At 40.5% G+C, this 27,079-nt stretch overlaps 2 protein-coding genes across 7 annotated transcripts in view; both read left to right on the top strand.

Annotated features, from left to right (window-relative positions):
* LOC119796028 (myosin phosphatase Rho interacting protein) overlaps nucleotides 1–6,241 on the top strand; it is a 62,643-nt gene extending 56,402 nt beyond the window's left edge. For 3 of the 4 annotated variants that reach the window (XM_038304335.1, XM_038304337.1, XM_038304338.1), the window contains 6 exons: nucleotides 1,359–1,518; nucleotides 1,625–1,738; nucleotides 1,826–1,912; nucleotides 2,027–2,186; nucleotides 2,274–2,359; nucleotides 5,298–6,241. In XM_038304335.1, coding sequence (XP_038160263.1) covers nucleotides 1,359–1,518; nucleotides 1,625–1,738; nucleotides 1,826–1,912; nucleotides 2,027–2,186; nucleotides 2,274–2,359; nucleotides 5,298–5,369 — 679 coding nt within the window. In that variant the 3' untranslated portion in view covers nucleotides 5,370–6,241. Of the gene's footprint in view, nucleotides 1–1,358; nucleotides 1,519–1,624; nucleotides 1,739–1,825; nucleotides 1,913–2,026; nucleotides 2,187–2,273; nucleotides 2,360–4,692; nucleotides 4,755–5,297 lie in introns of all 4 variants that reach the window. The other variant, XM_038304336.1, reaches the window with a different exon arrangement.
* A 1,968-nt stretch (nucleotides 6,242–8,209) lies between these two features.
* Nucleotides 8,210–24,103, top strand: si:dkey-94l16.4 (retinoic acid-induced protein 1). Of its 3 annotated transcripts, XR_005282407.1 has the most exons (7): nucleotides 8,221–8,408; nucleotides 11,404–13,940; nucleotides 17,117–17,210; nucleotides 18,278–18,327; nucleotides 18,430–18,499; nucleotides 21,577–21,638; nucleotides 21,907–24,103. XR_005282407.1 is itself a non-coding variant. In XM_038304334.1 (6 exons), the coding sequence occupies exons 2-5, from the start codon at nucleotides 11,409–11,411 to the stop codon at nucleotides 18,475–18,477; spliced, it is 2,724 nt and encodes a 907-aa protein (XP_038160262.1). In that variant the 5' UTR covers nucleotides 8,210–8,262; nucleotides 11,404–11,408; the 3' UTR covers nucleotides 18,478–18,499; nucleotides 21,907–24,103. The 3 variants fall into 3 exon arrangements, 2 of the variants coding, with proteins under 2 accessions (XP_038160262.1, XP_038160261.1); XM_038304334.1 differs by lacking the exon at nucleotides 21,577–21,638 and having other exon boundaries at nucleotides 8,210–8,262; XM_038304333.1 differs by lacking the exon at nucleotides 21,577–21,638.
* The last annotated feature ends 2,976 nt before the right edge of the window (nucleotides 24,104–27,079 follow it).

The following is a 27,079-nucleotide window of genomic DNA, read 5'->3' as shown; positions in this document are numbered from 1 at the left end:
GCCTACTTTTGTCAAGCAGGAAAAAGACTAAAACAAAGTGAATCCAGTAGAAGTTTTTATTGCCTACCTGCAATAGGTGACAATAGTTGACTAAACTTTTGGCTCTAAAAATGGTATCAATGCCCTATTTGTTGGTACTCGCCGATAACGATACCACTATTTCAGTGCTGGATCGGGGCCCCGCTCTACACTGGTATCAGCTAGGGATGCACGATATAATCGGCCCCCTATCGGTATCGGCCTGTATCGGCCTTAAAACTGAATATCGGCCACCACACCGATATTTAACCCGATATTTGATCAGCTTCTGAGTTTCTAAAGTCTAAAAAAAAAAAAAAAAACTACTTCTTCTTCTTCCTCAAAAACTTCTTTTTTACAGACTTAAAAACTTCTAAAGATAAGGGAAAAAATATTGATACATTAAAATATCACAATATCTTCATATGCTGATATATTGCCATTTAAAAACACCATATCAATCTCTTTTACTAATGAAATATTGCTATATGTCATCATTATGCTACGAAATCCCCCGAAAATTCACAAAATTTTGCCATATTTTTATATGTTGATATATTGACGCGGCGTCGATCTATTTTACTAACAAAATCTCACAAGAATTTGCAAAATATCACAAGAGTTTGTAACAGAACGATGAAATTTCACAAGATTTTGAAAGTAAAATAGATCGATAGCGCGATTTTAAAAATCAATTTGAAATCGGCATATGAAAATATATTTGAGTATATTATTTTTCAAAGTGTCAGAAATGGATAATAAAACAGCTATTTTCAATGACTACTTATATTTATCCAGCTTTAACATCGGTATCAATATCGGTTATCGGCTACATGAGTTTTAAAATATCGGCATATCAGATATCGGCCAAAATCCGAATTTCGTGCATCCCTAGTATCAGCATCACTACTTATGACTTCTATCAACATGTGGCACTTGGTATTTTATCAGAGTATCAAAATAAAGCAGTCAGAGGACTGAAAACACATTATTGTTGCACCCATAAGTCATTTATAGGGATTTAATGTGACTGATTCTATTCTACTTTGATCCAAGTTTAAATCAAAGCAGAGCTGACAGTTTGTTTTGGGGTTTTTTTTTTGCCTTGGACTTTACTTTATATTATCAAAATAAGAGTCTGAATAAAAATAAAAACCCATTTTGAATATTTTACCTTCGGTTTTATAACATGAACATAATAAATTAGTATAAATACTTTGGCCACTCTTTGTCAAACATTATTTCTGTTTGTGCAGCATGGATGGTAAACAGCTGGATCTACCCATCAGTGTGTTGATTCTGTTTTCTCTGTCTCTCTGTGACTCTGCGTCCTGTTTCAGGGAGGAGTTGTGTTCCTTCCAGCGGGAAATCGAAGTGTTATCGGAGCAGTATTCGCAGAAGTGCCTGGAAAACGCCCACCTGGCTCAGGCTCTGGAGGCCGAGAGGCAGGCCCTCAGGCAGTGCCAGAGAGAGAACCAGGAGCTGAACGCACACAACCAGGTGCAGCAACACACCTGTCTGACCAGCGGTTTTACTGCCGCCATCAATGCTGCCTCTTACATTCTGCTCCAGTCTGTGCTGAGCCTCTTCTCTGCACCGTGTTTAGGAGCTGAACAACCGCCTGGCAGCAGAGATCACCAAGATGCGCTCCATGACATCCGAGGATGGAGCCGGAGATCCAAACGTCACAATCCAGGGGAAAGAGCTGTATGAGCTAGAGGTGAGGCTTGGCAGCAACAGCTGTTTCCCTTCAGGAGCTCAACCCCGCTGTCAAAGTGACTACAAGTTTTCTCACTGTTGTTCTCAGGTGATGCTGAGGGTGAAGGAGTCTGAGGTCCAGTACCTGAAGCAGGAAATCAACTCCCTGAAAGATGAACTCCAGGCAGCTCAAAGAGTAAACTTGATTCCTTCTTCCTGACCTCTGTTGAAATGCACAGCTTTCTGGGGGGGGGTTTGCTGAGATGTGCACGAATGCTTTGTGTCTTACTAAGCGAGAATGTGTTTGCAGGATAAGAAATATGCAACAGATAAGTACAAGGACATCTACACAGAGCTGAGCATAGTGAAGGCCAAGGCGGAGCGGGATCTTGGCCGGCTCAGAGAGCAGCTGCAGCTGGCTCACGAGGCGCTGGGAGAGCCGTCGCTGGAGGACATGGAGCGAGGATATGGTACACAAACCCTGCCCGGAAAACAGCCTATGACAAGAAGGCTGCTCTCATAAAAATAATAAAACCTCCTGTTTTTTTTTATGATAGATATCATGAAGTCCAAGAGCAACCCTGACATTTTGAAGATGGCGGCTGCAGCAGCCAAACGCTCAGAGCGTACTCTGAGGTCAAAGGTAGGTTAAACAAACAGCGCTTGCATCAGCCATGCAAATGGAGAGAGCTCTCTCTGAACTGTATCACCATCAGCATGACGTGAAGCAGAAACACATTCCTGCCTCCATCCATCAGGCCTAAGATCCACATTGCTGTCAGTTGCTGCCCTCTACAGGTCACCTGAAAAGTTGCATGCAGCATTGCCTGCCTCCCTGGCTGTTTGATCAGACTGCAGCGCCTTATTGTAGAAACCACAAACCAACATTGATTTATTGAGATTATATGTGATAGACTACACATTAAAAATACGAACACTGAATGTAAAAGGAAAATTACGCTTAATTTATGATTCTATTAATAAAAATCTTGTTAAAGGTACAGGTGAGGATGTTGTTTTTCCATCAAAATAAGTGGTCCTCTTATATAGATTTACATAAGGCCGTCCTAAATGCTCGCCCCCGTTTTCAATTCAATTCAGTTTATTTGTATAGCCCCATTTCCCAACACATGTCATCTCAAGGTTATTTACAGTTCAACAGATTGTCCGGTCAAATTAATTCAAAGTTTTCTATCTAAGGAAAACCAGCTGATTGCATCGACTCATTGACTCCAAGGCAATCCCTCACACTAAGCATGCTTGTAGTGACAGTGGGGAGGAAAAACTCCCTTTTAACAGGAAGAAACCTCCAGTAGAACCAGGCTCAGTGTGAGCGGCCATCTAAATGCCCTAAAATTTAGAGTTTTGGTGGAGAGATGAATTCTAATGAATACGATTTTTACTTGCATGGAGACACGTTTTAGTCCATGTCCTACAGTCAGTGTCCAATTAATATATCCTCTGCTCAGTGGATAGCAATTCCTGCTTTAACTATAAACACCATTCGATATGATTTCTGACAAAACATTAAGAATATGTTTAAAAGTTTTTTTCATTCGTATTTCTATCGGCTTTCTCATCAATTTGCACGAGTTTAAAGCGATGCACACTCTAAACTAAAAGTGCCACATCATTTATCTCTAAAGGGGTGATAGAATGATAAACCGAGTTTCCATTGTCATAGATGAATAACGATAGTTCAGTGGATGAAATGGACGTACAGAGAAGTTCAAACCCCATCATCACCTCCTTTCTCTGCAAATCTCACAATTCTAAACTTCCACTATAAAATGGCGAATCCAAACAGAGCCCTGAGTTGACGTAAACTTGCGGATGTTGCCTTATTTGGTTCTGGCCTATACTTAAGTCACGCCCCGAAATTGACATACAAACCAGCCCACTGGTTCACAGCCCAAGAGAACATGCATAGAGGTAGATGGAAGACACCAGTTTAGCTGTTTAGCCTACAGTTGGGTTTTCTTCTACTAGAATTACAAAGCAGGCAGTTTCTCTATTGAAAATAAGCCAGAACCAAAGGCGTGAATGCAGGGTTCCAGGCTGCGAGGAGAAAGGGGAACATTTTCACAGTCTTCCCAAGGATCGAAGACACTGACAGGCATGGATTATGTTTGTCCATCAGAAGATCCCTGCAAAGTTTGATGCTCAGCTGTTCATTTGCTCCAAGCATTTTAGGGAAGACAGCTTTCAAAATCTTGGACAGTTCAAAGCAGGGTCTGCTGGGCCGCTGACTGGACCAGAACGGGCACTAGAACTGAGCCGTCAGCTTCGGGGCTGGTCAGGGAACCCCGACGGACGGGGGCAGGGAGCCAGCCGGGGACGGAGCGACCAAACCCGACCTGGTGACGGTAGCCTGGACACCGGCGACTCCGTGCTTCCCCCCGCCTGCCATACCCCCCAGACTTTTTTTAAGTATGAAAAGTAGGACATATCTGGGAAAAGGAGGACGTCTGTTCACCCTACCATATCAACAATCTGATGTTTCAGTGAGTGAGTGCTTGTTGCTATGATGCAGCTTTGCTTTTTGTAAACCAACCAATCAGCGCGCAGTTCATCTAAATATTCATGAGCATAACATAAAAGGAAGAAAACCTGTCATTTCATTCTAGGACCTTTAACCAGGCTTGCATTAGGGCTCATAGAACAGCAAATATACCATTTTCAGCCCAACCAATCTTACACAGCCTATTCAGAGACCTAAGGAGCAGCATCAAATACCCTACATAATCATTCTATGACCCCTTTAAATCTGAGCTCTAACTTGTGTTGATCTATCACATAAAATCTGTTTTTAATGCATTTTTGAGTCAAGATGTGGGGGAAAAGTCCAAGGCGCTGTAGATGATGTCTCCATCAGAAATGCAGTCTTAGGATTTTGTTGCAAATAAAACACCACAGTGGTCTAACACACACTTGCTGGTGTGTGTTTGTCTTTCTTTCCTCCCCTTCTATCCTCAGTCTGTGAATCGAGACATGCCCTGGGACAGTTAGCTGGAGACCTCTGCCCTCCTCTGCTTTAGGTAAACCAAAGCAGACACACCCATGGGTCGGTGTAACACACCCTGCTGTCTTCCACTCAAGATCTGACAATGATCGTTAGTCAATGCAGAATTATTTAATGTTCAAAGAACTCCTTAAAAGTAAAAGCTAAGAAACCTACTTGGGTAGATTTTAGAATCACCGAGTGACAAAAGAAAACTAGCGAGGGAAATCCCAGCCATACACTGGAAAATAATCTAAATTTAGATGAGTCATTTTTTTTTGTCATAAAATAACTGTTTTTGTTCTTGGATTTAGGAATTAAGAGACATTTTGCCAATGGAACAAGACAATTTACACTTAAAATAAGAAAACACAATTGCTTTGTCTTATTTCAAGTGCATTTTATCTTATTTTAAGAGTAAAAATACTCATTCCATTGGCAAACTATCTCATTTACCTACTGAAATTAAGGGTAAATACACCTAATATAAGAAAACTTTACTTATTTCTAGATCGTTTTTCCAGTGCAGTGTAGTGAGAATTGCCTAAAATGTTTTTCCTGTTTGTTTTTTTCCCTCTAGAGTCTGAAGGAAGGGCTGACTGCAGAGCAGAGACTCCACCTGTTTGAGAACAAAGACGCTAAGGAGTTCTGACGGCGCCTCATCACGCCTGCCTGCCGTGCTGCATGTTTAGAAATCCACTAAATTTTAGCTCTGCTACGACTTATTTAGAAACACTAAACACTGGTCACTGTTCACGGATCATGTATGTTATTAAAGAAGACACGCTATGAAGTTTGAGTTTCATGTCTAGAGTTTTGCATTCCATGCACTTCAGTTAACTGTGACATTTTCTTTTTGTATTTTCTATGTCTTACTGTAAATAATGTTTTTAAAAAAGAGCATCTGCCGTGCATACACTAAACTATGACTGTGTAAGCTACTGTTTTAACACTATAGACTGTTGCTAGCCAAAGACATTTAGCTGTAATGTTGACTGGCTAAACAAAAAAAACAAAAGTGCATATTAAGAAGTTACACTTGCATACCAGCACTATAGGAACGTCTCCAGTGATCTGGCCGTTGTGGCTCCTCTGCACCTTTATCACGCGTCAGTAAACACAGAATGAACATGCTCGGCTCCATTTGAAGAAAAACAAACATCTGTGTTGCTTCTGTCTTCCAAAGTAAAGAAAAAAGGCGCTAGGTTCACTCAAAACCAACGTTCCTGGAAAGGTAAACTGAATGCTTATGGACAGATTTCCTGACTATAATTTAATTACATTGAATGCTATAGTTTTTGTTTGTTTTGCTCTCACAGCAGTCGTTGGCCCAGCTGTATAGGAGTTGCTCCAGTTGCTTTGTGTTTGTAGTCTTGTTCCGTGGCAGTCCCGTTGTATTTATTTAAATGGCTGGGATTTTTCTTTTTACATTCCCACTCCTCTGTACTCTATTATTGTAAATATAAAGCAAATATACACCAACTGACTACAGGTTTATTAGCAATAAATATTTTTGCACCCTTTTGAAGTGTCTGGTTGTACCAATGTTTCACCTTAATGTTTCTAATGGACAGTATACAGTAAATTCCAGTGTTAAATATGCGGTGTCAAAGTACATGGACTCTTTTAGAGTTATTACAATAACTTGAGTAAGATATACACTAAGTAGAGTTCTAATTCAACACTAATTCCGAGTGGGACCAAAAGCACTATATGAGAGAAGGATTCTATTCTGGATTTAATGGGAAGCTAAAAAAAAAAACTTCCTTCTGTAAATCACAAAATATAGTGTATCAGACCAGTTGGTTTATAATTTAAGAGAATTGTTCTACTATTAAAAATATTTTTAAAAAGTCTGCATGAAATTTGCATCTAGGTGTAACAGTGGGTGCAAAAACAAGGTAGCAGTAAATCAACATAAATATAAAAATGGAGTTAAATTAGGTGAGGTCCAGCTATCGTTTATTATGTTAAACCTTTACCAACTTAATTAGTTCATATATCAAAATTTAAACCTTGGTTCATGACCTAATGTGCAGCTTAAATTGGTATTTTTCTGCCCCTAAAGCTCCCTATGAAACAAACTAAATCACTCCTTTAAGTGATCTTTTGAAGTCTGTGATATTGTTTGATATCTTGTGGCATTGTGAGAAGGGAACGCCACAAAACATTACAAATGTTTCTGAGCTTTCCTATCAGCAAAGCCATCTTTTTAAAATTTAACTGAACAAAACTTAAGATCAATACTTAAGGAGGAAAAAAGGCTTTTCAGATCGCAGTATTTGAGCCAATGTGTCCAGCCCTGCAGGAAGGAGCACGGAGAATGCTGATGATGCATATAACTGACTTCATGTCAATCTCTGCTGTAGGTTCATCTAACGCTACTTCCCTGACAGTTTGCCTAAAACATAAAAATGAAATGCAACAATATTGAACTGTATTAACAAATACAATTAATTTATAAAAAGGCTTATAACAAATAACATATATGTAGGGAGAGATAGAGAATATTATGGAATACGATAGGATAAATGTCATTTAAAAATCACATTTGGAAAGAATAACATAGATTTTAGTTTTTTAAAGGATAAAACGAATACATTTATATTCTTAAATCCTGTCCTTGCATGGAGAGTTTTGGTTTGACTAAATCTGTGCATGAAGAATTTCATCAGAACAATACAGTTAATTATAAATTCCCTTTGTTGATTTCGGGCAATTATTCCAAACTTTATATGGGAACAGGAGAGATCTTTTTTTCCCTCTTTTTTTTTTTTAAGGGATTTTGAGCGCAACCAGTAAAAGAATTCTCTTAAAAAATGTGGGTTTTCTTCACCTCGTCTGTTCCTGTTTGGCGGTCACGCCAACCTGGAAAGAAATATCAGCTGTGCTGCTGCCATCAACTCCTTTGTTCCAGATCGGCCTGTTTCTCCAGTGTAGTCCTGTTTCTCTGACTGTGACTGGTTGGATGTGCTCTCTTCTTCTGATTGCTTTATGATCAGGTGAGCTGTAAAGTGCCTTGAGATGACGTGTTGTAAATTGGTGCTATAGAAATAAACTGAATTGAATTATTACAATGGAAAACGAGGGTTGAATCATCCTCTTCCCCACATAGATGATTTTTTTCTATTTATATTTTGAGCTGATGAATTGCTTGGAATCATAAATGTAATTTAAAGTTTTTAAAATAATTTATTTAGGCCCATGTTGAGGCGGAAGAGAAAACCTAAGATATTTAGTTCATTTTTGGAGTTTGTTATAAATGAAATAAAATATTAAATATTTTTTACTTTTTCCTCTAAAAGCTTTCATGGGATTTTTTTGTGCATTAGAATATTCCCTCAGTCAATGGGTTTTTAAGTTCAGGAATTGAGATATTACTGAGGCAGCCTTGAAATAAATCTATCGATATTTACTATATTAGTACTATATTATACTATATTAGCTATTGCGTAATTTAAGTGATTTATTTTGAAGGTTGAAACCGGAAGTCAGAGATTAAGTTCCAACATGACGCTGCTATCAGAGTAGTCTGTTCCTGGAAAGTGAGTGGATATTTATTTAATGAAGGGCTTTTTTCTCTCCTAGCTCCAGTAGAATTGATAGGAAAAGGAAGTGCTGTTAAAGGAGACACTGGCAATGATGAAATCCTTTCTGAATGTTTAAAAACGCAGAGATTTTTCTCGTCCGGGTAAGTTATGATGAGAAGCCCTCACCTCCGTCCGTCCTGTCTTTGTTTCACCCAGCCGGGCCTTGCCCCAATGCGGACCGTTTACATGAACGCAGTGCCAAACTCCATTAAAGGAATTTTAAAATTTAACAAAATGTAGTTTGTCGCTTTTTTTAGAACAGGTATTTAGAAATGTCAAATATTTTATTCCATTAAAGTTACACATTCTGTTATTCGGAATCAACTAAAATAGGTTAAGGTTAGTTTTTGTGCTTAAACTTTTAGTTTTTCTTTATACTTGCGTTGGATAGTTTCCTCACGCTCGTGAGGAAGAGACAGTATTTTTATGGTTGCAAATTGGCATTTTATTAAATTAAATATTTTTGGTGGAAAAACGGAGGTAGCCGAAATTGCTCTACATAGTTGTCGGTTGGAGGAAATGTATTAATAAATAACTTCACGTCATAATATTTGGTCTTTTTACGAATGTCTTTGAGTTTATTAAATATCCAACGGAAATTGACACGAGGGAAGACAGCCACGGCTAAGCTGGCTAAGCTAACTAGCCTGTCAGTGTCTGTTGCGAAAAGTTAGCTGCTTTTCTATAAAAGTATTCAACTCCTAAAATAACTTATTCAAACTGTTTGCATTTTGAAGTAATCTGAAACCAAGTTTGAGGGTAAATTTGCCGCTCGGTGACTTTATTTTCCTGTGTTTGTTTTTTACTGCAGGATTTAATATCAGGTACACGTCAGGTAGCTAGTTTATGGCAGCGGTGAGACTAAAGGCTCGCGGTTTTACAGTTTCCTTTGCCCCTCAGTTTGGTTTTGGTTAATATGTAGAACTACCTCTGTAGAAAAGAGAAAAACAAAACTTTCTCTTTGTTTGGCATTTCCTGAGCAGGTCACTAGAGGCGGATGGAGATTTAATGCACTCATCCGGGGCTTTCCTGTCATCGACTTTGGGCTTTTATTTATGTTTAATCTGCCGCAGAAGAAATGTTTTGTTTGTTTCAGTCATTTTCTGTCATTTTTAGGCATTAATACGGAAGAGGATTAGGGCCACTGGAGAAAAAAAAAGTTAACTGAATTAAGATGGGAAAAAAAGTCAGATTTCTGACTTTAATCTCAGAATTCTGACTTTTTTTCTAAAAATTCTGACTTTTTTTCTCAAAATTCTGACTTTTTTTTGCTCAAAATTCTGACTTTTTTTTTTTGCTCAAAATTCTGACTTTTTTTTGCTCAAAATTCTGACTTTTTTTTCCTCAAAATTCTGACTTTTTTTCCCTCAAAATTCTGACTTTTTTTTCATGAAAATTCTGACTTTTTTTCCCTCAAAATTCTGACTTTTTTTTCCTCAAAATTCTGACTTTTTTTTCCTCAAAATTCTGACTTTTTTTCCTCAAAATTCTGACTTTTTTTTTCTCAAAATTCTGACTTTTTTTCTCAAAATTCTGGATCTTAATCTTAAAGGGCACCACGAAGGAAGAGAGCGCTCAGCTTCACCTACAAGCAATCATGTTGGCATTATACTGGATAGAGGAAGTCAAACCCCTGAGAATATTAATATGTTCAGATTCAAGTGCAGCATTGACTAGTCTTAAAAATACGTTATCTAAATGTAGGGAGGATATTATGTTAGAAAATTTGTTATCATTATACCGAGTACGTAATCTGGGGATTGATGTTCAGTTTTTATGGATTCCAGCACATAGTGGCATTAAAGGGAATGAGATGGCAGATTTGTTAGCTAAGAAGGGAAGCATCCAACAGGAAAATGTGACATGTGTTGTCAACCAGAAACAGTAGAACGTGTGCTGTTTGAGTGTATTAAATATGCAAGTCAAAGAATATATTTAAGGAAAGGACTGGAACATGAAGGACATTAAACAACTGGACATTAAAAATATCTTCTCAAATAAATCTAGAAAGACAGTACTTAAAATCATGTCATCTTATCTTCAACAAACTGGACTAAACCTAAGGATTTAAGGAAACATAAATAAGATCAAGTAGGTGGCGATAATGCTCTATTTGGTTGCAAGATGCCAGTAAAACAAGAAGAAGAAGCTTCACCTACAAAGATTTGAGTAGTTTGGGAGGTAATTAATGTAAGAGCAGAAGGTGGTTAAAACAAGAGAGCTAGTCTAAAACAGACATGGCTACGGCTTGTCGCTAACATGTTTTATTAGCTGCCAGAATTGAGTCAGAATTCTGAGATTTTTTCTTATACAGAAATAAAGTTTAAAATCGGTTAACTTTTTTTTTTTTTTTTTCAGGTGCCCTAATCCTCTTCCGTACATTAATGAATATTTGCATATATTTTATTGTAATTGGATTTTAGCACCAGACTTCATGTGTCTGTTAATCTGAAATATTGCTATAATCAGTGCTTAGGGATGTTTGTTTCCAAATGCTTTGTTCAATTCAGTTTATTTATATAGTGCCAGTTTACAACATCTCAAGGCGCTTTACAATTCAACCAGATCATACAGTCAGATTGATTTAAAGTTTTCTATCTAAGGAAAATCAGTAGATTGCATCGACTCATTGACTCCAAGGGAATCCCTCACACTAAGCATGCTTGTAGCAACAGTGGAGAAGAAAAGCTCCCTTTTAACAGGAATCAACCTCAAGCAGAACCAGGCTTAGTGTGAGCGGCCATCTCCTGAGGCCGACTGGGGTTCAAGGAGACAGAAGCAGATCTGCTTTATCTGCTTTGGACAAGTTCATTTTCCTCTACTTTTAAGAAATACACCAGTGGCACAGAAAGCAAAACGTCCCCTAGCATGATGCTGCCATTTCTTTTCGTTTTTATGCAGGTATCAATGGTTGGCAAATTTAAAGATTAAATTTATGTTTATATTCCTTTGGATCTTTGTGTTTAATTTGGAGAAATCTAATAAAATGCTGTAAAAAATATCATCCACGCTACCGAGTAAACGGTAAATAGAAAGGCATGCTAATGCTTCAAGATAAATAAAATAAGCTGTTTTTCTTCTTTTCATCTGTTCTAGTTGTTATGGAGCAGCCACCGGGGAGCTTGGAGGATCTACAGCACCAAGGTATCTCCTCCTCCATCATCCCCGGTGTAACTGACTTGAGCAGGAAAGAAGAAGAATGCCTCCTCGCCTCGCCATCTCTCGATGCCTTTCGGAGGGTCAAGGGCTCTGGTTGGGCCCCAAGCCCCAGATCTGCCATCCCTGGCTTACAATTCTCAGACACAGGCTCCTCAGATGTCCCGCTTCGATCAGGGGATCAAATTCAGCCAGACAATGCCTTATCGCACACTACAGTCACTCTGTCCTACGTTAGCAGCTCTCATGTCTTCTCCACTCTCAACTCTTCTCTGTGCAGCGTGTCGCCAGTCAGCAGGTTTTCCTTCCACCCTCAGTGCAACACGGACGACAGGTTAGGGGAGAGCAGCTATGCAGTCAACCAGCAATACCTTGGACAGGAAGAGGAGCCCGTTAACCTCGTCACACAGGCGGAACCATTTTGCTCTCAACCTCAAGTGGCGTCGGAGGAAGATGCAAGAGAGAACCATGTGCGGGAGCCTCCAGAGATCAACGGAGGAGTAATTTCCAGCGATGGAAAGCCGCTGGAAAACGCAAAGTGTTTAGAGAACGGACGGGGCGATCATTGGTCGAGCTCAGGAGCGAGCAGCGAATCCTCATCAGAAGTTCTCCAGGTCGAGGACAGAAAGACCGCTGATGTGTTTTTCGTCGAGGCTGAGAAACAGGACAACATGGTCTCTGACGCCAAAGTGGCCACAGATCTGTGTTCAGTCAGCAGGGAGTACAGAAGTCCTTTGGAGGATCCCGTCTCTCCACCTTCTACCTCAGCAGACGATGTGGAAGATGTGTTTCTCCTTCCTCTGGCCTCCAGCTCACCCAGCGCAGAGGCTTTCTGTCCAGACGCGGCTGACGACGAAGCCACTCAGCAAAGCTCTGCAGTCAGCGATTGTCCCTCAGCGTCAGACCCCAGAGATGAGAGTAAACAGTTGCCCCATGGTCAGAAGGTCCAACCTTTGCTTGATGATCCGTTTGTGTCGGCCGAGCTGGAGAAAAACGCAGCTAGCGTTGTGCCTCACATTAACGGGGAGGCAAATGTGCTGGAAAAGACTTTAAAAGAAAGGAAACTGCCCATGCGCTCTGGGAGAGGAACCCGACTGGAGGCCATAGTCATGAATATAAATTCAAGTCGCTATAAAGTGTCGGGATGCATCCGGGCTGGTAAGAAACCCAGGGCCTCCCAGACGGCAGCGAAGGACACGGCATTCCCCGGTTCTCAGAGGACGCTGCCCGGCTGCAGACGGAGAGGGAAGGCGAAGGCCTCGCTATCACACAGAACAGTTAAAAGAAAAGCTGTGAAAGTAAAAGGCGAACCCAGAAAGGTCGATGCAGGAAGCTGCAATGACTCTACCTCTGTTTCTGGACTCATCAACAGCACAGAAGCGTCAGGCGGCAGCCCGCCTGCTAAAAGACCTCGGTTTGTAAGGCCAAACAGAAAACCCCTGCGCTCACGTCGACGAAGCCCCGCTACATCAGAACCCCTATCCCAGTCTGACTCCCCCTTTCCTGCACATAAGAGCTCAAAGAAGAAGCCAGTGTCGCTCCCAGCTCTCGGACCCTCAGTGGATGTTAAAGCATCAAAAGTTCCTCCCCCTCGGTCGCCGCAAAAATCTTCAAAGGATAACCAGAGTGACGGCAAAAGAAAATCTACTGGAAGAAAATCATCTCCCACCAAGAAGACGAAGGCGACCAAATCCCCAAAACGTAGGAGGAAAAAAGCCAAACGCAGCCAGCCGTCAGCCATGTTCTCCCCAAAGGAGCCTGAGATCAAGCTCAGGTACGTCAACTACAAGGAGGACAGGAAGGAGCTCCGGTCGCACAGCTTCTCTCCGTTTGTCCGTGTCAGTCGGCAGCCATCGTCCCACGCTTTATGCACAATAATGAACTACCCAGAGGAGGTGAAGGCCGACGCCAAGCCGCAGCAGCAGCAGGCTCAGTCCAGCCGCTTCGTCTCCGCCGTTGTACCCAGCACTTCCTGCCTGCAGTTGGGACGGCCGTCCAAGCACGGCCAACACCAGCGCGCTCTCGTCTGCTGCTTGTGCGGCCAGTCGGCCAACTCCATAGACTTGGGGGACCTCCACGGCCCCTATTACCCCGAGGGGTACCGGCCCAATGCCAAAACACCAGCCAGCGGTTCCGTCCTCAAAGAAGACGAGGACGATTCCAGCGATTCGGACTCATCTTCCAGCGGTATGAGAGCCAGACGTTGGGCCTGCAGCCCAGGAGCTCAGCTGAAGCAGAAGGGTCTTCTGGGGAACCGCAGGTGGGCCGGCGGCAGGACCAGAAGCCCTGCAGCCAAGCGGGCCCGACCGGACGCCGGCGCTGCGGATGTGGAGGACTGGTACAGCCCGCCTGTGCTGCCGGTGGAGCCGTGTGAATATTGGATCCATGAGGACTGCGGTGTCTGGTCTGCAGGCGTGTTCCTCGTCAAGGGCAAAGTTTACGGGCTGGAGGAAGCCGTCAAGGTGGCTCAGGAGACGGTAAAGGAAAACTATACTAGCAGAAGTCATCAAAACCACTAGGATCTCTGTTTTATACACAAATAATGTTTAAGTTTAACCGACCTAAGAACCTGAAGCACAGTCAGTTCTCACTCTGCTGAGAGTTTGTTAGGCTATGTTAAGGATTTAAGTTCAACTGTAGAGAAATCCTTAATGCTTTTCTGAAGACTGAAAAAGATTCATCCTCAGATATGTGAGGAGCCACAAAAAGATGGTGCAGAACATAGAATATTGTGTTTCAAGTCGTGACATTTAAATGTCAAATGATTCTCGCTCAGACAGGTATATACATGTACTCTTTAACAGACATTATCCCAAAATTTAGAAAATTCCTATTTAAAAAAAATATCTCTCTTAAAATCTGTGTTTTTTTTTCTTCTTTATCTTCTGCAGGCCAGTTAGCTATACCTCAGCTTGTACACCTAAATTTAGCCAATCATATATCAACGGTCATCTGTCAATCAAATTTGTTCATTCATAGCATCTTAATTCATATGTCGCAGCTAATATATGCAATGGTTGAAATAAGAAATAAGAATTATTTACTTTACCATTGAGTTACATCCCAGTGTTCACGGGGATGGACGTCTGTGTCTTCGGCAGGCGTAGAGCTAACAGAACTGGCAGCGTTGCGAGGCGTTGGCTCAAACATGTACGGCTGTAAGCCTTCTACACCAAACCAAGCTTCTGCCGCCCTGGCGTCCTCTTCCACAACAACTCCATCCCCGCTTTCCTCCTCTAAATAGAAAATGTATGACTGAGGAGACTCATCCACGACCTCGACACAAAACTCTCCTCCTCTTGCATGTTTCCTCTGTCCATAGCGTTCCTTGACAGTGTCGTTTCTAAGTCACCAATTTAGTGCTACTTGGTCCCAATGGAATTTCCCATTGGGAACCTACTAGCACTAAGTTGCTAACTGGTTAGCAAGATGCTTCCGACAAACCGGCCACAATCAAACTTGCTTGCAAACCTTCTGTCACAACAATCCCGCCCCCTTGATAAACGACCAATTACGTTCACCTTATTCACTCGTGTAAAGTCTTGCAACAGTCGGGAGAATTCGGAAATGCAACGGTTGGAACAGCCGCTTACCTACGACTATAAGTTCCTGTTTTTAAGCCAGCTGCCTAGTTCTTTGTCCTGATTGGCCCATGCCTTCCTGGGTCCACCTGCAGGCTTTGGGTTTGTAGTTGCCCCGTATTTTGGACCCAACTCTCTGGGACCAATCAGTAACCTTTTCTATTCTGTTGATTTATCTTCAGGGAAGACTTTCCAGATCTTTCCATGTTTCCTCCTATTGGCTTGCTACAGCTGCTCATAAACTCACTAAATTTTTTCCTTAAGCTGCAGATAATTTCTTTTAAAGCTCAGTCCAGTATAATCACCATGTTTGGTTACTTATTTATTTTTGCCCCCATAAACATTTGAACATCATCTAATGGTGCATTCAGGTGCTGTCGCTCACTTCCACTCGTGTTGCCTCTACTTTAAATCGGCATTGCAGACCCGGATATAACAGAGTGAGTCATGATGTGTTATTTGGTATGGAAAGGCGAACAGCGCCCTTGGATTCACCAGATCCTCCAGAGAGGCTTCCAGTTCGGTGAATCCAGGGATGGTATTGCAATTCTCCTGAACGTGCCTCTACAGAGGGATGACATAACAATTAGTTGCTGGAAATACGTCTGGTGTGAACGCACCTTAAAGGCATTTCAGCTTTTTGTAGGAATCCGATTGGAGCCCAGAAACAAAAGTTTGGGAGTTCTGTTTCAGCAGAACCTGCACGACGATCTTTGCTGCATCCAAGTGGTGAACTTATTTTATTAGATTTAGTTTTTTTGTTTGTTTGTTTGTTTTAACATCAATTCCGCTGCAGCTTGTTTCTGTTGTCCATGTCTTAGAAGTCATGAAAGCGATGAAGGCTGCTTTAGAAAATCCTGGATGTAATAGTCACCTTGACACAACCTCCAGGTTGATGGTTTTTCAGTGTAGTCCTGTTTCTCTGACTGTGACTGGCTGGATGTGCTCTCTTCATCCTCTGACATGGGAGCTGGCTCGGAGCTCGTCTGCCTGGCTGTGTTTCCTGGACGGGGCCGCCTGTGGACCTGGTTGACAGTTGCCTTTTGTGTCTCTGCTTATTTCTGTATCTCTGATTCTGTCTCCTTGAACCCCAGTCGGCCTCTGCAGATCGCCAGTCACATTGCTTGTTTCTCAATTCACAAGAACGTGAGTTCGGACACAGGAAAGTATGGACTTGGGAAGAACGGGAGCATGCAGCATAAATATGGCTCAAACTGGAACAGAAGCGTACTTGTGACGTCACCACACGCTAAGCTCTGGAGCTGCATTTCACGTCCTGTTATTAATAGTCTCTAAATAATAATATATTACTTTTTTCATTTAGTGGGGGAATAATAAAGACGTCAGATAAACACAAATCAAATGAAAACTTCACCAAATAAAACAAAAAAATCGCCATCAGAGCCAGAGGTCCTTCACACATGGCTATGCAGAGAGAGGGCTGCTGCAGACGGGCTAACGTTTTTAATTACTCATTAAATCGGTAAATAGGCCATATAGTTATCTAACCTATCTAAAACGTACTTTTATTCAACAGAGACAACAGAAAAGAGAACTTTAACTTAATACCCTGAGCTCTGTGAGCGCTCCATTGAAAACTGCTGCTGCCGCAGTGCATGCTGGGACAGCTGTTAGAACCGAGAACGGACAAGTCTGCTCTGATGCATGTTTGCCAAAAAGGGAGGGGCAAGAACAACATCCGGGGATCCTGGTCTATTATTCTTGTGTATTGGAACAGTGCTAGGGCTGAGGCTGATGACATTTCACAAGTACACATAATTAAAAATGGCCTTTGAGCCTGGTTCTGCTGGAGGTTTCTTCCTGTTAAAAGGGAGTTTTCCTCTCCACTGTCGCTACAAGCATGCTTAGTGTGAGGGATTGCTGAAGAGTCAATGATTCCTTGCAATCCACTGGTTTTCCTTAGAACATTTTTAATCAATTTGACTGTATTATCTGGTGAACTGTAAAGTGCCTAGAGATGACGTGTGTTGTGAATTGGAGCTATAGAAATAAACTGAATTGAACTGAATCCAGTTGACTCGCCTTGTTCTCTTTCACTTATGTTTTTCCAGATGTGCTCAGCGTGCCACCATCCAGGAGCAACCTTGGGCTGCTTCTTCAAAGGCTGTCCTAACAAGTACCACTATAGGTGTGCTCTGGAGTCAGGTGAGTCAGGCTTTTATTATCCTTAAAGCTGCTTTCCTACAGCAGGACTCAGCAAAAGTATTGAGATTTCCACATTCTGTATGGAGTGAATTTTGCGTCGATATTTTTTGCAAACGTGTTTTATTCATTGAAATTTGAAACAGAAAATGCAATCAAGAAACAAATATTTGAAATTTTTAAACCAAAAAAAGATTTTTTGAGAGTAACTTTGCTTTTTATTTTTTTTTTCATTTATTCTATTTTTCAAAATGTATCTTTAATTAGAATTCACTTGAAGATTTTTGTTTTTCAAATTATTTTTTCAGATTAATTTTACTTTATGTTACATATCAAGTCTAATTTATTTGAGTTTTGGATTATGCAATATGTGTTTTTTTTTCTTTCTTCAAATTACATTTTCCAAACCACATTCTCTTCACTTCTGTGAAAAATTAATACGTTTTAAATCAAAAAATCTAAGAAAACTGCAAAGGTACTATAAAAACCTTTTTGATTGAAACTTTTCAAAGTTACATTTCTGGATAGCATTTCTTTTTTTTTTTTTACTTATTACCAAAGCCTGTTCTTTGCTAACAACAACAATGGAACATTTTTGCATTTTAACCACAGGTTGCATCTCATATGGTTGACCAGCATAAAACGGTTTATAATTTTTAGTGGAAGGAAATTTATATTTTATTTACTAATGAAGATTTAAAGTGTTTAAACAACAGTTTAAAGGGACCTGAAAATAGCTCAATCAGGCAGATCTGTGAACAGCAGATAAAAACAATCTGGATTTAAAGAAATGAAACTAGAATCTGAACCTTTGCTTTATCAATGTTATATTTCTTTCAGTTTACCACGATGTCTGTAGAAAAACCGTAAATCAGTCCGATCTTCAGTAAGGCACTGAGTGTTTGTTCATTTTGAGGACAAACTGAACTGTGAGCGTGAATGTGTCTGGAAATAGCGGCTTTTTGAAGCGGCTCTTGTTTGCAGTAACTTCCGCCTAAAGCCTGAACTCTCACGTGTTTGAACCTTTCAGCTGAATCAGCCTGACAAACATTCTCCTCTTGTTTCTGCAGACTGTGTTCTTATCGAAGAGAATTTCTCCATGAAGTGTAGAAAGCACAAGGTGAGCCTCAGAGGAAACAAATCTATTACTTTAGGTGACAAGTCTGGGAAAAGCAAAAACAATTTGTGTTTTTTTTTGTTTTTGTTTTTTTTTTTTTATCAGAACAAGACGCTGAAAGCCTCTCCAGGGAGCCGACGGGGCGACAGGTGACGGTTTCCACAAACCTCATGAGGTAGGCCTGCCTCTGTGAGCTTTAAGCGCAGCAGGGTTAGAAAAGAACAAGATGGTTTCTGTTTGAGGAGTTGATTTTGTTGTAGTGTTTACAGTCTACTATTAAAGACCTAAAACTGTGTCTACTCGGATCGATTCAAATAGAGAGGATTAAGTCTAAGGTAGACTGAAGGGAGATTTGATTTTTCAGATCATCCAGAGAAAATATGGAAGTGGAAGAAAAATGATGCATGTTTTTTAATACTTTAATTAGTGAGGCGGCCGTTTGTTTTCTGGTTTCCCTTAATTAAATCTGATGGTCCGATCTCCTGAAAATCCCAAGCAGCACCGGAAACGGAGCTGCTCCGGTCAGGGAAGTTCAGGCTAAATCACGTTCAGAAACTCAAACACTTTTTCAAAACGTCTTTTAAAGAAAGTAATCCTGTATTGGCGTGCTCACACCTGGATGATTTAGCCAGCTTATACCAACAAACAAAAAAGTTGGCAAAAACATTGGCGTACGTTGGATAAGTTATGCATAAGTTTTGTATAAGTTATGAGCACACTTAAGTGGGCCGGCATTAGGCAATTTTGAGCATGCTGAATAGTTCTTGACATGGCAGCGTATGATCATACATGGGCCATAATTTACAGGTAAGTTATTGGTAACGCTTTCTTTTACAGTACATCAATAACCTGGTAATGACATAGCAAGTTACACTATATCACTAGGTAACAAGAAAAGCTTTATGGAGAATTGTACCAATTGCTGTGGTTCACATTTTAAGTGAACAAGGTCAAACTTCTTAGATTTCAAACCCTTATTACCAGGTAACTCATATTCATTTTGCAGATGGCAATAAATGAAAGTGTTATCTGGTAAAATGCAGTTTATTACTTGGTGTATAACAGAAAACCAAACCTAGAAGAAAGCAAGCAAATTTTCTTAACTAACGCTTACCGTATTTTCACGAACATAAGGCGCACCGCACTAAAAGGCGCAGTCCCAGTTATGTGTGCCATTTCTGTATTTAACACACATAAGGCGCACCGGACTATAGGGCAGCCTAGAGGCTGCTGATGAAGGGATTTCTACTGTCTGTGCACCGCTGGTATGTGGGGGTCTGAGCGCCTCCGACAGAAATAGTATAGGCCTGATGATAATCTGGATGAACTGACTGCAATTAAGTTTTCAGGTGGATTTTCTCACTTAACATATTAAAACTACTTTATTCCCACTGATCACAGCAAATATAGCTGCAAGATTTAGATTATTTAGATGAAAAAACCTGCCAGCCGCCGCGGTGAACCCGGAGGAGACGCGCCCAGAGGCTGCTGTTGAATTAAGTTTTCAGGTAGAAAAATAGAGCGGGAGCAAAACTGAGTATGATTGTGTTTTATTCATGTATTTATTACAAAGTATTAATCAAACCCATCAAAGTCATCATCCTCTGTTTCTGAATTAAACAGCTGCGCTAAATCAGACATGCCAATTTCCCCTTCTTCGCTGTCAGAGTCACTTTCCGTGCAGCGCGGCTCCTCAGAAATAATGCCGGATTTTGCGAAAGCTTGAACAACAGTGCCAGCAGACACGTTCGTCCAAGTATCTACAATCCATCCGCAAACGGTGGCGTAACTTGCCCGGCGCTGCCTTCCACTTATCCTGAAACTGTGGTCTCTGTCTGTCATCCATCGCTCCCACGCCGCTCGCAGCCTTACTTTGAACGGCCGCTTCACACCGATGTCGAGCGGTGGAAGTTTCTTTGTCAGACCCCCGGGATAACGGCGAGCACAGCGTTTATTTGTTTCACCATGTTTTTCACATTGGCTGTGAGATGGGCACGCATGGAGTCACAAATTTACAGCGATGGTGATGCGTGGAAAAAACCACCTGGTCTCCTCACATACACCTGCCTCAGCCACTCTTTCATCATCTCCTCATCCATCCAGCCCTTTTCATTTGCGTTAATATCATATGTCATCAGAGCGCTGTGTCTGTCTCGCTGTCAGCTCTCAGATCAGCTTCTCTGATTGGTTGATGCGGCGCTTCCAGCAGCAAAACTTAAATTTTTCCATCTCGAGCAGCAGCAGCGTGTTGGCGGCGCGTCAGATGCTCCCGACGTGCTGCGCCTGCTGCTCAAAACGCGCTGCGGGACCTTTTGCTGCGCCTATACGCGCCTCAACCATTGACTTTGCATGTAAACTCGCTGCTTCTGCTGCACCTGCTGCGTCCGGTTCACACCGATGTCAAGCGGTTGAATAACGCAGAGCACATCATTCATTTGTTTCACCATGTTTTTCACATCAGCTGTGAGATGGGCACGCATGGAGTCACAGATTAACAGCGATGGTGATGAGTGGAAAAAAAACACCTGGTCTCCTTACATTCAGCCACTCTTTCATCATCTCCTCAATGAGGTGGTCTCAAAAGTCGCAGTTACAACACACATAGGGCGCACCGCACCAAAGGGCGCACCGCACATTTTGAGGGGAAAAAAAGATGTTTATGTGCGCCTTATAGTCGTGAAAATACGGTAATTACATGTAACTTGAGTTCAGTTTTATATTTGTAGGAGGTGGCCAATAATAGAAAATGTTATGTGGTAACTTGATGGTAATTATGTTACATAGTCACATACAATTGAAATAATATACCTTAATCTTGGAGTAATTACCCAAGAAATGTTTTTCTTGTTACCAAGTACTATAGTGCGCCTTACCATGTTATTACCATGTTAATACATGGTTATTGATGTACTGTTAAAGAAAGCCTTATCAAGTTATTTGTTCATTGACATACGTTCAATTTAAGTTACTCATAAGTCGTGGCGTCTAGCTCTGAGTAACGTGTGCATAACTTATGCGTAACCTATCAAGAACTTAACTCTAACGCATATCAATGTATTTGTCGTGTTCCAGGCGACCGCTGAACGTGTTTCCAACTTGCAGCTGCTGTATAACGCTGTATTGAGGAGGAAATCGTCAGTTCACCTTTCTTTTTTTTTTGTGTGTCTGTCTTTCTGCGGGTGGTAAACAGCTGCTAGGTTAATACGCGATTGCGAAGTTTAGAGAAATCTTCTTCTTGTGCTTTTTATGCAGGCTTGGCGCATTGCTGCCCCCTTCAGGACACTGGCTTGTGACGTCATGGGCATTACACGGCCGTGCGTATGTTATGTATGAGATAGGCTGTCGTTGGACAGAAGTTGTGGGCTCGTTATGAATAGGCTATGCATTGAAATAATATGTAGAAAGTTCAGCATATGCCAGCTTTTTAAAAGATTCTGAGACGTCGGCATAAGTTGGCTAAATCGATTAGCTGCTGTTAGCTGATAGTTACCATCTGTAAAATCAGCTCTTCAGGCTGCTGCTGGTGTTTAGTTCAAATCATGTAGAAATATCTTCATTTTTTTCTGTTTCTAATCCATACAGGGTTCCTCCGACTGACAGCTAGCACCCACAATCCTTAGCGACACCCTCTGCCGTTCAGAGCGACTGTTAAACCAGAGGAGGCTGCCACCCGCTCATCCCCCTCCCCCACCTGTGGACTGCAGGATACCATGTTGTCTTTCGTCTGGTTATTTATATGGGATTGTTGGTTCTGCTCAGATCAATATAAATAATGATCAGATCTATTTAATTTTTTAAAGATTTTCTAAGTATTTGGTTTATTTATTCCTGAACTTTTCTTATGGAGGTTGTTTGTGTGAGTGTGTGTTTTTAGTCTCCTGTGAAAGTTATCAGCTTAGCATTTACACGTTTCCCAAACAGATCTGCGCTTGATTTTTTGCTTGTTTTTTTGTTTTGTTTTTTTTAGGACCTGGTTTACAAGCTGCCATTAAAGGAACAGCTCCAATTTTTTTCAGAATTCTGTGACGTTCCAAGTAATGGCTCCGTTTCCTGAATTCCAGTCAGTTTGAACCAAAGCAACCTATCAGCTTTGACGCTGTATTAGCGACCCGCCCAACAGGCCACTGTTCTCTGGTTTCCTCAGCTGAAAGTTCTTCATTTTAAAGTGGATTGGGTTCGAGATGCGGCGTCCGTAAACGTTCTTTGATCTTAGGTCACATGGACGAGGAAACTGGCACATTAAACAGGTTCATAGACTGAAACTATCCACTAACAGTCCTGTACGCCATGGCTGTGTCCACTTATGGGTTTAAACACATCAGCTAAGTAGTTAATTTTCCAAACATTTCTACAAACTTGTTCCATTAAGACATCTGTCTGCTGCAGATGTGCAATTAATATTCTAGAAAAACAAAAAACATGATGTTAAATGAGTTGGGCTGTGTGCCCTGATGGCAGCAGTTCTGTGTTAATTATCTGGTCTGATGAGTTATTAGAAGCTTTTCTGTCAGTATGAAGTCTATCAGTGTGTGTTTGAATGTATTCTAACAGGAAGCACTCCGCTCAGCGGCGCCGTAGCTCTGCTTGCTACTCACTCTTTGACGCTGGTTGCTTGGTTACCCACAAAGAGACGTCATCGACCGTTTAGTGATGATTTATTAGATTTTTTTTTTTTTTTTCCACTTCAAAGCACTTTGGCCTCCCGCTGTTTGGCTGGGAAACATTAAAAATGTGCCCATGTTATTGTTTTTATTGCCTTCGCTGCCTTTTCAGTAAGTTGGAATCGACTTCCTGGGAGTCCTGTCAGAGAATGATAATCAAATATTCGTCCTCGTTCGGTGAGGTTGTTAAATCTTCAGCTTTCAGCTCTGCAATCAGAGGATCCAAGCCTACAGTTCACTGAAATGTTGAATCTTTTATTTCCTCAAACAGAACCTTCTGTTTAAAAGAAGCCTTATGTGATTGTGATCCACAGAGGTGGGATGATTTTCTCCTCTCTGGGTCCTTGGGTGCAGCAGGAGATCAGGATTCCTTCTCATCCTGAGGAAGGGCTCCCAGCATGCACTTTTTTCTTTTGCCCACCTTGTTAGTGATCCCAGACGACTCCCTGTGGGTAGAGTCTGATGGGAGGATCAGGACTCAGTCTGCCTGGACGTACTTTTACTGCAGTCCATTAGGGGCAGCATGGAGCTGCCTGAGACCACCAGCAGTAGAAACATCTAAGAGGAATCCAGGTCTCCCCTTTAAAAAGATTTAAAAACCTGACAGCAGATCCTTTTGTGCCATCTTTGTTTGTTTCTGTTTTTGTGGTTTGATTGCAGTAAAACAGGTTGTTTCCTTTAAAGCAGTAATCTAAAAGCTTCACCGATTTTTACCAAATACATTTTTGAATAAGTTTTTTTTTATATATTATTGAAATGTTTGCATTTGTTTGAAAAACTGTGCTCTCAGGGCTGAATCTCAGATAGTGTAATGATTTTGTTTTTATCTTTATTGCTGTTACCGCAGCAACACATTGAGCAGGAGGAGTTTTGTTTTTCTGCACCATTAATTTACAGCCTGTCCTGTCCTGGTACACACTAAATGTTACATTCCAGTTCCTTCTCCATCCGCCTCAGTGTTGTGGTGGGGTTTTTTTTTTTTCAGGTTATCATCATAAGAAGAAGGTGGGCAAGGTCTTGTTTTCAGTTTGCCATCGTCTGAATTTATGGCAAGTCTTTGTACCGTATTGAAGAGTATCAGAGGTGTTGTAATTGTGAAAATAAATATTTTGTTCAACCTTCTGGTTTCTGTGTGATTATTATATAAATGATGCTGTAGATTCAGTCAATTTCAGTGTAAAGCTCTTCGAGTTCCTTCAGCTTTCATTTGTCAGAATTTGGAGTTTTATTTAATAAAGGAAAAACATTTGACTTGATAACCTGGGGTCTCTAATAACTTTAATTCTTTGTTTATCTTGTCTGCAAAAGACCTTAACCTCAGCCAGAGTTGAATTAGGCTTGACCTTTGACCTGGAGTCTCAAACGGCATGTTTAGATCTAAATAATCCTCTCAGGGCTCTGGATCTTTCTATGGCATCTTTCTCCTGTTGGAAGATGAACCTCCTCATGTCTGAAGTGTTTTTCAGCCATTTTTCCACCCTGACACTGAAATAGCAAAAAACAGGAGCCTAACCTCCGCAAATGGATGAAAATAGTCAGTTACAATAAGCCTTTTTTTATGCTTTTTGCAATTTTGTTCACAGATAATTTGTAAAATTTGAGTTATGACTTAAAATTTGTACATTTTTAAACATTTGAAGACTTCTAAAAAGTTTAAAGGAAACTTGCACAACGGACACAGAACTTTATCTAGTTTTCATGTGTTTTTGCAGCCGTGGCTCCAGAGATTTTTCTGCAGGTGCTAAAGGCTTTGAGGAATCCTTTGTTCCTACATTTTTTTTTTTCATGCAAACTGATGCAAACAAAAACGGCAGCGTGTTTAAGACACTTAAACTGCAAAAATGAACAATAGCATGCCATTGGTTCTATTTAATGATATAATAGTATAATGTAGAATATATCATGTGCTGTACTTTGTTTCCACAGACCTAAAGTGAATACACCAGCATCATCTGGTAAAGTAGATGTAGGTTATCAAGTAAATTAATGATCAATCTGCAATTACCTAAAGTTAATGAAACTATATGCCTTAAACTTTTTTATTTTTACTTGTATTTTTTTACTTCATTGTGTAGAAATTAAGCAACACATTATATATGAAATAGGTGGGAGGGTCATTTTCCCCCCCAAATAAATAAATATCCAAATATGGCCAAATTAAAATGGCTGCAATTAATAGAAATGAGTTGAATATAAAAGCACAAATATGACCCATTTAGGACATTTATCATGGAAAGCTCTGCATGGGTGACACCAGATGATTGTTTGCCTCCCTCAGTATTTCCATTGTGAATATTATCACATAAATAAAAATTATTTGATACTGTTGGACTAAAACTCACATATGTAATGTTGAAAAGGAAGAAAATAATAGATATTAAGTCACCTTTAGATTAAGAGTAAATTAGAAATGGAAAGCCACACTACAGGACATTTGGACAATTTCAGTCAATGGGATGTTTTTTTTTAAAACATTCATAGTAAGTTTATCTATAGAAGATACTACTATTTGAATTGTATATTTATATACATGTACAAATATTAAATGTACAAATGATTTTTATTTTGGATTAGTGGAGTTTTGTGAGGAAATATTTTCAAAATAAGCACATTCAAGAATCTTAAACTAAGGAAAAAGGATTCTAGAACTTTCTGTGAGTGTTCTGACTTTTCCAGGGGTAATATAGCGCCACTAGCGCCTCCACTGTCACTATTTGCATGTGACTTCTTTGGACCATCATGGTATCCAGTTGTTGCAGACTTATTAGTTCTGGTTGTCATAATTCACACATGAACATGATCTTTGTTAGTCGGGCAGATTTTGTATCTTCGTGGTGTCAGCTGTGCTGCTGCCATCAACATCTTTGTTTCTAGATGTTTGAGATCAGCCTGTTTTTCCAGTGTAGTCCTGTTTCTCTGACTGTGAATGGCTGGATGTGCTCTCTTCGTCCTCTGACATGGAAGCTGGCTGTGTTTCCTGTCTATTGATGTGTTTGCCTTTTACAGTTGCTTTTTGTATCTCTGCTTCTGTCTCCTTGAACCCCAGTCGGCTTCAGCAAATGGCCACTCACATTGAGCCTGGAGGTTTCTTCCTGTTAATAGGGAGTTTTTCCTCTCCACTATCGCTACAAGCATGCTTAGTGTGAGGGATTGCATTCAAGTCAGTAAGCTAATGCAATCAACTGGTTTTCCTTAGATAGAAAACTTTGAATCAATTTGACTGTATGATCTAGTGAACTGTAAAGTTCCTTGAGATGAGACGTCTTGTGAATTGGCGATATAGAAATAAATTAAATCGAATTGTATTGTGTGCCTCACTACTTCAATGATAATAGTTTATTGTTGGGGGGTCTTTTTAATCAACTTCTCCTGTGTGATGTGAAAAGCTCCTTTGAGGCCCCTTTTAATGAAAATGTCTTTGGTTCACCTTTTCAGGGATGAAAGAAAGGCAGTGAAGTAAAACAATGAGTCATATCTTCCATTGCAGGAATATATCTGACTATCTGCTCTACTTTTATTATTAGATTATATAATAAACGACGCCTGTTCTTTCTCACGAGTTATAAATATTGACTAACTGGGTTGGCCGACCAGTTTATCAAACTATAGAACAAATTAATTAATCATACAACAGTGTGATTCACATTCTCATGTTACACCCTTGAAGGAATAACCAGGTGTATTTTGTGTATTTTATTGTCTTTAAAATAACCCCAGTTGTAATACACCTCAACATCAGCTTGTTGTCTTCTTCGTGGGTTTTAATCACTATCAAAATTCGAGTCCACTTCTTGCGCTCACTTCAGGGTAACTCCCCCTGGTGGTGTAAACGGGTATTGGACTTAAGTTGTACTGCAACTCTGAATGTGTTGTACAGTATTTTTTAGAGATAATAAAACTACATAATGAAACATAAAATAAAATAATGATAAATTAAGCCTGTTTGAACTTTTGTGAATTTTACTTGCTTTTCTCATACTATAAAACTTTTTAGCTTAGCTGGATAGCTCTATGGTGCTGATCTCTTACAGCACAAATACTAATTTTATATATAAGACTGTGGCTCACTGTTGGTGCAGCAATGCAAACATTTT

Source organism: Cyprinodon tularosa, unplaced genomic scaffold (assembly GCF_016077235.1).
Source record: "Cyprinodon tularosa strain WSP-4 unplaced genomic scaffold, ASM1607723v1 ctg531, whole genome shotgun sequence".
Taxonomy (NCBI): Eukaryota; Metazoa; Chordata; class Actinopteri; order Cyprinodontiformes; family Cyprinodontidae; genus Cyprinodon; species Cyprinodon tularosa.
This window is presented reverse-complemented; position numbering and strand designations above follow the sequence as displayed.

Coding starts and splice junctions, on each gene's coding strand:
- si:dkey-94l16.4 (XM_038304334.1), top strand. CDS start 11,409: ATGGAGCAGCCACCGGGGAGCTTGGAGGATCTACAGCACCAAGGTATC. Junction 17,211..18,277: donor TAGGTGTGCTCTGGAGTCAG/GTGAGTCAGGCT, acceptor TTGTTTCTGCAG/ACTGTGTTCTTATCGAAGAG. Junction 18,328..18,429: donor TGAAGTGTAGAAAGCACAAG/GTGAGCCTCAGA, acceptor TTTTTTTATCAG/AACAAGACGCTGAAAGCCTC.